This window comes from Anser anser, assembly GCF_964211835.1.
Source record: "Anser anser genome assembly, chromosome: 6".
Lineage (NCBI taxonomy): Eukaryota > Metazoa > Chordata > Aves > Anseriformes > Anatidae > Anser > Anser anser.
Window position 1 is genome coordinate 27,056,378 of NC_139726.1, and position 9,961 is coordinate 27,066,338.

A 9,961-nucleotide genomic window follows, 5' to 3' on the forward strand; every position below is an offset into this window, starting at 1 on the left:
TTCTTAGTTTTTTTTTTTTTTTCCCATGTTTCTTTGCTTACAGCCATCAAAGGGCAGCTTTTTCGGTCAATTCAGCATTATATGGAAGGCATAGGGTAGTTCTCCAGAACAGGCAGTATTTTGTGTTTAAACCTTGCTGGTTTTGATTGTTGGGCCACTTAATGCTTGTTGCAAGATCTATCTTAGCCCAAGTTAGTCTCTTACTCCTTTAAACTTGTGAGATGTCTTTTTTTTTTTTTTTATTTTTATTTCCAAGACTGTTTCTGTTCTTATTTACAATTACAGATACTAATTACAGGGGAGAAGTTGTTCAAATCCAGCACAATAGAATGAGATAGAATGAAGAAACACTTGCATAGCTTATGGAGAGGATGTTTTTAACAGATATGCCTCCAGCAGAATGCCCTGGAAGATAATGCTAAGTTATATACTGTTTGGGTTTTGATGAGTCCATATCAGATGTCCTCATGGATATCTGTTGTTTTATTTTATTTAGCTGTAAGACTTGCCTACCTCTAGAGTTTTCCTAGATGGTGATTGAAAAAATACAAGTGAGTCTTTTCCTGATAAAAGATGCAGGTTTGAGTCAGGTTATTAATGTCATTCGAGACCATGCCTGTCTGAAAAATGATTATGAAATAAAAAAAATTAAAAGCACTATACTGAAATTATTTCCTCAGATATTCAAGTGAAATATATCCATTCCCATCAGTGATTATGGCTTATGAATATCTGAAGGCAGGATGTTTTCAGTCCACTATTATGTAAATGAATGAAAATACAATATTTTAGTTACCAAAATATATTTTGCTAGCAGCTAGAAAGAAATTAAAACATTAAACCCAATGGAAATCTAAGTGACCTCCTGCAGAAATAGGCTGCTTTCCTCTAGACAACCCGTTACTCAATATATGTATGAATTAGGTAAATGAGAGACAAAAGCAGAAATGTTATGTAAAATCACAGTTGAAGTATTAAGATACTAAATCAGATGTAAATTGAGTAATCATTGCAGTATGTAGATCTCGGGGAGAGTCACATGCGTGGGGAAAAAATCAGTGCAGCAGCTTTTATTCTGCTGTTCACAAGGAAGAACCAAATGAGTGGGAAAATGCTTAGCATCTCAATGATTTCAAAAGCCTTAAAGATCAGGTTCTTTTTCAGAGTTTAGGTACACCTCAGACTGCTTGTACACACACTCACCTGCTCTTACTCTGCTCCTCTTTTTGTGAACAGGATAGAAATTCTCTTAAAAGACCTATCGCTCCCTCCCTGTTTCTGTTGCATGTTTTATCTGTTGTTGTTATTCTTCCTTCTCCCCCAGGAACATCTTTCATTGACTTAGCCAGCATCTTTCTTATTCATATATATGTTTGCTCTTCAACAAATACTATTGCTTTTAATCTACCATACAAAAAATGTTGCTGTATTCATCTTGAGTATAAAACAAGGTCCCTGAACCACTCAGTATTTCGCTATTATAAAATACACTGTTTGGTCAGCAAGTGTATGTTCTTGTCCATTTGTGGTGTTTGACTACTTAGATTGGCACCTTGGGGCTTAAACTGCGTCATTCTTTGTACTCTGCTCAGTACTAAGCACAGTCAGTGCATGGCTTATTAGAGAAAGAAAAAAAAGAAAAAAAAAAAGTAATACCATCACTTTTGTGCTTTTCCTGTCACAACAGGGCTTACACCACCACTTCTGAAGTTCATGGGCTGGAGCAAATTTCACATCGCATCTGCCTCCAGCTCATGTTCTTGCACCAGTGAGCCAGTATTGAAGTAGTGCTCCTGCCCCTGCTTTCCATGGGACTGTCATCACACAAGTGCTTCTGGTAGGGCTTGTGCCGCCAGAAAGCTGTGAGCTATTTGAGACCCTCTAGAGGAGCATTTCTTGCCAGGCTTCATGCTGACAGGATGTCCCAGAGCTCATGGGCAGTGCAAGGGAAACGTTCAAATGCCTCAGTAAAGATTGTTCTTTTTGCCAAGGGCATATTTCTGGTTGGTTGTTTTTTAGTCCCAAATCAAAACCTGTTCTGGTGTGAAATGCAGCCTTGCAGCTCTCCAAGTAAAAGCCCATGGTGTCTCCTGGGCCAAGCTCCCCCCCGTTGTCCTTACACTGTGATCAGACCTAGTGGCTGTTGGTGCCACTGAGTAGCTTCTCGTGCCTCCTGTTGGGTGGCAGACACCCTGTGTGGGTGGTGGCAGGGCTGCTCCCAAGGCTGCTCCTTAGATGGTGACTCCCCTGCAAAGCTCCGTCCGAGCTAGGGCTGGTGTGGAGCCTCCAGAGCTGCAGGCTGGGTTGTATCCAGTATCTGCCTGGTTGCTCCCCGTTGCAAGCAGTCTTTGATTTCCAAAGTTTTTTATGACCCTGGCCTTCTTTGAGCTACTGCGCTGCTCTTACTAAGTCCTGCGTTTTAGTTTTCCCAGTGGTTTTTTCCGCATTGGTTTTAGAAGGTTCAGCATTTTCTTGTTCCCTGCTCCCAACCAAGCTACCCACCCAGCCTATGCCTGGACAGCCAAGAGATGAGGAGTATCTGGTGTGGCTTTTCCTGGCCCTCTCATTCCATTCCTGAAAGCATTCCTGGGAGTGCTCCACATGCCACTTCTGCTGCACTCCTTTTTTTTTTTTTTGAGTTTTCTTGAGGTGGTCCCAAGCCGTTCCAGCAGCTGCCTCGCTCTTCGTGAGCTGCTGTCTTCTGAGCCAGCTTTTGCCTGTCAGTATCTCTGTCACTGATGTCAGGCTAAAGCATTTTACATTGTGTTTGTCACAGGCAGCGAATACATATGTGGTCATTGACAGTAGCTCAGCAGAAACACAATAACTTGTTAAGCCACAGTAACTCAATCGTGTGTCTGAGCTGCAGCTGGAAGGAGCTGTTGGGGCTGTTAACCCCTTTGTGGCTGTTGCACTCTGGGTTTGTGCATCTTTTCATGAAGTAATACATGTACAGTCAGTGTATGTGATTCGTGTGGGTATGTCAGGTAGGAAAGTTGAAAGTAAATGAGAGCATTTACTTGTTTTACAGTTCTGGGGGTGTGCTACTGAATATTACATGAGGTGTCGATAAATGTTTTCAAAATACTGTGTCCCACTTTCAGAAGTACATGAGACATATCAGATACTGTCTTCATTTAACTCCTAAAAGTAGCATGCAACATGTTTTGAAAATGTTGCCTATAGTTTTATTGAGCTTTTATATTTTATCAAAGTACTTTTTTCTACTGAAATGATTTGCTGTAGAGAAAGGTTCTAGCAATAGCTAGTGGGTCTTGAAAGTGACAGAAAAGATGAAGATAGGAAATGTGTTGGATGCTGTTGAGGAAAAGGTAGGTCACAGGAAATAGAAAGGGCATTGCTTGATGCAGCACTTCTGTTGCTTGTTCTCGGGCTGCTTGTGTGCAAAGGTTGTGTTTTTACAGAAACACAGCTAAGGGAAGTTGATGTAGTTGTCATGCAGTGATTTAACTGGAGAGCGTGGTGTTCAGGTGGCGGAAGAGAGCAAGCAGGACTGATATGGGATACCCAAAAGGAAATATATTTAACTTCCCTTCATTCTGAGAGGCTTTTTTTTTTTCCCCTTCCCTCATCAGGAAGTTTGTAGAAACTTCAGTGCTACACTAAATTGTTCAGATGGTGACCTGTGCCTCTCCTCATCTCTGGTTTCACTGCCAGCATCATGGTGCTGAGTGACATTTTATCTTTTGTCACAAGTTTGCACCAGTTGTTTAACCAGACCCATCCTGTGCTTCAAGTTTTGGGCTCTCATATAATTACTGTTTGTTCATAATAACTGTAAGCTGGTTGCTATGATAATTGTGTTGATTTGGAAGGATTTTCTTTGTTTTTTTGTGGTGGGAAGTAAAGACAATGCTTTTTCAGATAGGGAGAAGTGCAGAGGAAGATGCAGAAATGTAAAACCAATAGAGTGGGATATAGCAGAAGTAGCCTGCTTAGTAGGGTTGACAGAGCATTGTAGGAGAGAGAGAAGAAATGCAACATTTATTTTTTTTATATCTCAGTAAAGGCTTCCTGTGCATCTACTGGGACGTGCTGCAGGAAAAAAGATTTCTTTAAAACTGGGTGAAAACATGATGCTGAAATACAGTGAGCATATTTAAAACTTCAGAAAAACGCAAAGCAATTTCCAAGGTGAAAAATGTAAGAGAAGGTCTGGAAATCCAGGTAAATAGAGAGAAGGAAAGAATAATCAGTCATCTGACAGTTTGTTTCCATATATTTGAACATTTGGATTGAAGTGAAAAAGAGATCACAGAGCAAACTTTATAGATTTGTGTGGAAGGGTAAGAAAGAAACACAAAATATTAATGCAGTTGTAATAGCTGTGCTGAAAAGATGAAACATTGATCATGAAAAATTTGACATAACCTGGTATTGGCTGGTCAGTATAATACAGAATGGAAATGATTGTTCTTGAACAGGTTCAGCTTACAATAGTGGAAGCAATTGGAGGTTGCATTCAGAAGAAGTTGAAGAAGGTAGACTTATTTACAGGAACAAAAGAAAATTGTGGTGACCTAATTCCAGCTTTTGTTGTGCAGAATATACCAGTATTGATAGCAGAACAAATTACTCTCACTGTCAGACATGAAAGCAAAATTCACGTGATACTGCTGTGCTGCACTACTCTTTTGCTTTCAAATAGGTCTTAAATACCTAGGGGACAGGTGATATATTGGTCCAAAGAATGTTATGTCTCCTCATTTCCGAGAAACTGTTGGGACTCTTCTTGTGAATGTGTGCCATGCCTTCTGCACTGGCATGTGAGAAGACCGTTCCGTGATTGCAATGTCCTCCTGCTTTTCTGCACTCTATCATCCCACATGGGCCTGCAATAATTCCCCACTGTGCGTCATGAAGCTTGTACCTCTGCTGATATATTCCTGCACCAAGGTCTGTGTTAGGCTTTTTGATCAGTAACTGAGGCTGAAGCCCTCCAGTTTCCTGGGTTTTTAAGAAGATTCAAATAATCTTTTTCAAACTTCATCTGAAAGGCAGAAACAATCTCAAAGTGCCTTATGAATTTTAGTAGGTGAAGAGCAGGATAATGAGAAGCAAGGACTGCTACCAACCAGATGGAGTTATTGAGTGCAGGAGCTAACAGTTATTTGTGTGAATTTTTTTAAACAAAAATAGATAGATTTTTACATTTCTAATGTAATCCCACGTGAGACATGTAAAATATTAATCCTTCTGCAAGAGGGTTTCTCTTGAAGTCTCTTTATGTATAAAAGATGGAAATCAGCAATGTAAACCTCCCTCCCTGCTTCACTGATGTCTGAGGCCATATTTGCAGTGAGAATCCACCCCTGTCATTGCAGTACAATGAGTGCTCTTGGTGATGAACTACCTGGAAAATCTGGTTTTTACGACAAATGGACCAGGTGATAACTTTGCCACAGATTCCTTTATGTGAGTGGTGAATGTGATTTTTTTCACACATGGACACACTGGCTTTCTCCACAAAACTCCACTGTATAATCTCCCTTTTATCTTTATTCACAAACCCTTGGAGGATAAAGGCTTTTGCATGCTTTCAGCTGCTCTTTAATTATTACTAATTTGCTAGCAATGGTTTGCAGTTTAGATGGAAATGAATGATGACCAATACTTTTTAGTTTGTTGTCATATACAGCTCCTCCATGATGACTTTTCTCCCCATACCATTGTCCAGTGTTTTATGAAGAAAAGCATGACCGTTACCAAGGTCTATACCACTGTCACCATTAGTTTTACAAACAATAAGTTGCACATCCCATCATTCTGTGAATTCCATTAAATTCTCACCATCTCAAGAAGTCGTCAGCCAGATGAGGCAGAGCAATTGGCAGTAAAATGAGAGAAGATACACCTTACTAACTGAATTTATCACGCATTGATGCCAGGCTGTGCCATCCGTAAGATTCTCCTGAAAAATTTCCCTTGTGGATAAAGCAAGCGTTGTGCAGAATCTGCTACAATTTCAAGATACTGGCTTAGCCCATGTGAGTTTGCACTTGGTGCTAGCACCTGTCCTGACCTGAACCAACATTCAAATACACAACAGGGAGTGTGTGTGGCACTGAAACCTGAAGCGAGAGAGAAGTAGGGTGAAGGGTATGGAAGGAGGAGGAGATTGTACAGAGAAGAGAAACTGCAGGAAGAAAAAAGAAGGAATTCTTAGGAAGCCTAAGTGTTGAAACCTGAGAGATATCAAGGATACACTTGGATTATATCTTATTTCTTCTAATTGACCTTTAATCTCTAAGAATAATGCAGTAGATTACATTCAGGCTTTGTGAGTATTTTTAATGAAAAATTAAGAAAAATTAAAGAAACGGAACTAACTGGGCTGGGATCAAGAACTTGAAGAAAAGCAGAAATGCTGTGTTAGGAAAGCATTACTTTCTCTCCTCCTAGTCTTTATAAGAAAGTATTTCGAGAGAAAAAAAGGTCATCTGCTCCACTGAGGAAACATGGAGTGGATAGCAGGCATCTCCTCTGTCAACAGCCTTGTATCATATGCGGGCTCATCCCACTGCAAAGTATGCCTACATTTTAAGCATTAAAAACTTGCCCTTTTATTTAGCACCCTCACTAGATATGTCCTCACACGGATAAGGGAGAGGCCTAACTGAAAAGCCTGCATCGTGCACATTAATGTACTCAGGCATATGTGGAGGAAAGCATGTTGTTCTCATTAGAATTATTTGTGAAACTATAAATCATTTGAAAAGTAATAAACATTTATTTTGATGATACAATTCTAATAGAACAAAATAAGTGGCATGAATCTCATTCTCCACTTAATAGCAGCTGTCATCCAGACTGGATCATCAGCACCAAGCTCCTGATGTGCTCTTCTCTTCTTTCAAGGAACTGTTTTCTCCATGTCCATTCAGGACTCTTCAAAACATCTTCATTTTTCACTCTGTAGAATCCTGAGGGTTTACTGAGGCAACCAGGTCTGCTTACATCCTTTGTACTTACTCTTCTGTGGTACAAATTGTACTATTCCTTCAATGCTGATGCTGTACTTCAGATACAGTAAACAGTGAATGTTGGCTTCTTCTGTCAATCACTGCATTTCTGTATCTGTCTTCCATTCTTCATTTTTTCATCCATGCTTCATTATTTTCTCTATATGCTATTTATTACATACTGTGATCAGCATTCTGCTTGATCCATCTCATGGCATTTAATTATGCTGTGATGAAGCGTAGCTGAGCAGTTAGTAGAAGTTGCATGTGCCTTGCTATAGGTTGCTGTGTTTTTTTTTCCTTCAGCATGAATGTTGAATCATTGAATATCAGCTGAGTTTGAAATTTACCTGAATATGTTTTACTGTTCCAAAGAGATTACACAATGGCCCTGATTAGCAGCAGCATTTTGTAATACCACTTAAGGCTTTATCACAGTGGAGTACTGCCAGTAATAGTCTTTAATTCACTTATATGCACCAATTCATCTCTGTCAGGTTTCTATTAATTTCTTTGCTGTTTTACTTTTTCCCTATCCTGTATATAGTGAGGCGTGATTTCCCCATCTATTCAGCCAAAATAAAATTTAAAAAATTAAATCTTCAGCAAATGAACTGTGGTCCTTTGATTTGAGACAACTCTGCCATCTCTCCATTAATGTTCACATTTACTCCACTTTTCAAAAGTTAGTTTATTTATAAGAATCTGGGGGGGTCAACTGTACAAGGGACAGTAATAATTTTATTGGCTACTTTAGATTAAATGTTTCAGGATTGGGTGAGGTATATTAACTGCGAAGTGGAGAGCAGCTGTAGAATTAAAACCATATGTGTGCATGGATATGCATATACACCTCTAAAAAGCCACCATATTCAGCATTGTGTTTTGTTCACCAAAACGATGACCACCTTGGTTACAAAGGTGATTTCCAGAGACAAATTGTTGTGTGCACCATTTTGTTTCATCTGGCACCAGTTTCACTGTGTACTGGAAGATCTAAACAGTTGGATTTGGAGCTGGTGCTCCAAATTTACATGATGAATCAGTGTCTGTGGTTGCTGTTGAAGCAGATCCAACTGCATATTTGTTCTTTGTTTTTCGTTGTTAGGATTGGTGCAAAGCATCAGGAGTTACGGCAAAAGCAACTGAGAGGCCTGCTTGATTATTCCACTGGTCCTGGAGGACCTGACATTGATGATGATGAGGTGGATCCAAATTATGCTAGAGTGAATCACTTCCGAGAGGCTTATCCAGCAGCGAGCATTTACAGGCCATCATCACCAGCAGTAGCAGAAACCTTTGTATATCCACGTGATTCTGCTTCAGCACCAATGGAGAGGGAGCACTTGGAAGGATTGTATGCAAAAATAAACAAGCAGCACTACCCACAGACTCCTGGTGACAGGTAACGTTGCCACCCGGCATTAGAAACAATAATAGCTTGGTAGAGGGGAGATTGGGGCTGGGCAGGGAGGCTGTTCAGATGCCCCAGGCACCTGTATTTACTGACTAGAAAGCCATGGATTTCCTCTTAAAACTGTAATTTGCTCCAGCAATGCCCCTAAAGCATCTGAGCAAGGCAGCAGTCAAACAAAAATCATTAAAGAAAAGTCCATATTTCACAAACAGAATGAATGAACTGACTTCAGTCCAATTTCTCCCCTGCTGAGAGAGTGCTTTTCCCTTTTTCACTCAGGAAAAGTTCTTAAACTGCATCAAAAATAATCTCTGGTTTCAGATCCCTTTCGATCCTGCTGATCATCAAATGCCTATTAGTAACAGGTTTTGTATGATAACATGATATATTGCATATGTTTACAGTTTAGTTTTTCCCAGCTGTGTGATATTATGCACTTTCAATTAGGCTGGGGAGAGGACTGGGAATCATGGCATTTTTATGCAGACTGTGAAGTGTGGCTTCACAAGACTGATTGCCTTTCACAGCCTTTCCAATAACCAAGTGGGAAGGAAGGAGCAATTTTTAATCCTTACTGTCAAGCTTCCAGGTTGATAGCACCAAAGAAGGATGGTCAAGTTTTTCCCTGGGTTAAAAAGAAAACGAATTCTGTTGAGGTGATGATTACCCACCATTATGATGGTTTTAAAACTGGATGCTTCTGGAATTTGGGGATAAAGGAACATAAGTCTTCATTAGTATCACAGTGTTAATGCATTGATGCTGGGTTTTTCAAACCAATATCTGATTGTATAGGCATTATAGAGAAGGGTACGTGAAAAGAAGAGCTGACAGAGAAAGACATGGGGCACTTAAGGAACTGTTTATGCTTTGAGTTCATGCCCACATATGGGTAATGTCTTCCTATAGCCTCAGTCTGTTCTGTGTGATACCACACTTGTTAATTTTGGAGAAATATGTGAGCACAGATACAAGAATGTTTTCAGTTTGTAGCATCATAGTACCTTAAAAATGTGTACTGAGTCTTTGTTATAAGTAGTAACAAAATACATCTGACGTAATTATAAGTGTGTAGCAAGGAATGGGCCAAGTGTCTCTCTTTCTCACCTACAGTATGAGAGAGACCTTTCCAAACATAACGACATTGCTAATTCTCTTCTTCTGTATTGTTAACTCTTCCCCTACTGCATAAGGGTGAAGTGGGTGAGATTAGAGGCAGTGATTGCAGCTTTTTGCCATCTAAAGTGTTTTGCTTTCCTAGAAAAGGCTTGAGGTGATTGTTACTGAAGTCGCATGAACATCTGTGTATAGTAAAGGGATCAGAAACCAAGTTCACGCTAACTCGGAAACCCAGAGCTGAGAATTACCATCAGGAGGGAGTCCAAATTCAGATTCACAGATTTTTTAAAAATAAGTATATACAGATGTAACTCAGCATGGGAGCAAGACACTGTCATAAAGGTTGCTTCATAATATCAGTTTTAACAGAGACTTTATAGCTTAACATTTTAAACATGTCATCAGTTTTGAAGTGTGGTTTATACATTGTTTTTCCATGCAG

The 9,961-nt window shown here is 39.8% G+C and overlaps 1 protein-coding gene across 8 annotated transcripts in view; it reads left to right on the top strand.

Annotated features, from left to right (window-relative positions):
* The window catches only part of PARD3B (par-3 family cell polarity regulator beta), a 536,941-nt gene that overhangs the window by 447,642 nt on the left and 79,338 nt on the right, over positions 1-9,961 (top strand). For 7 of the 8 annotated variants that reach the window (XM_083842794.1, XM_083842789.1, XM_083842796.1 and 4 more), the window contains one exon: positions 8,092-8,388. The exons of the other annotated variant lie outside the window; for it this stretch is intronic. In XM_083842794.1, coding sequence (XP_083698920.1) covers positions 8,092-8,388 — 297 coding nt within the window. The remainder of the gene's footprint in view (positions 1-8,091; positions 8,389-9,961) is intronic. 8 annotated transcript variants of the gene reach the window in all.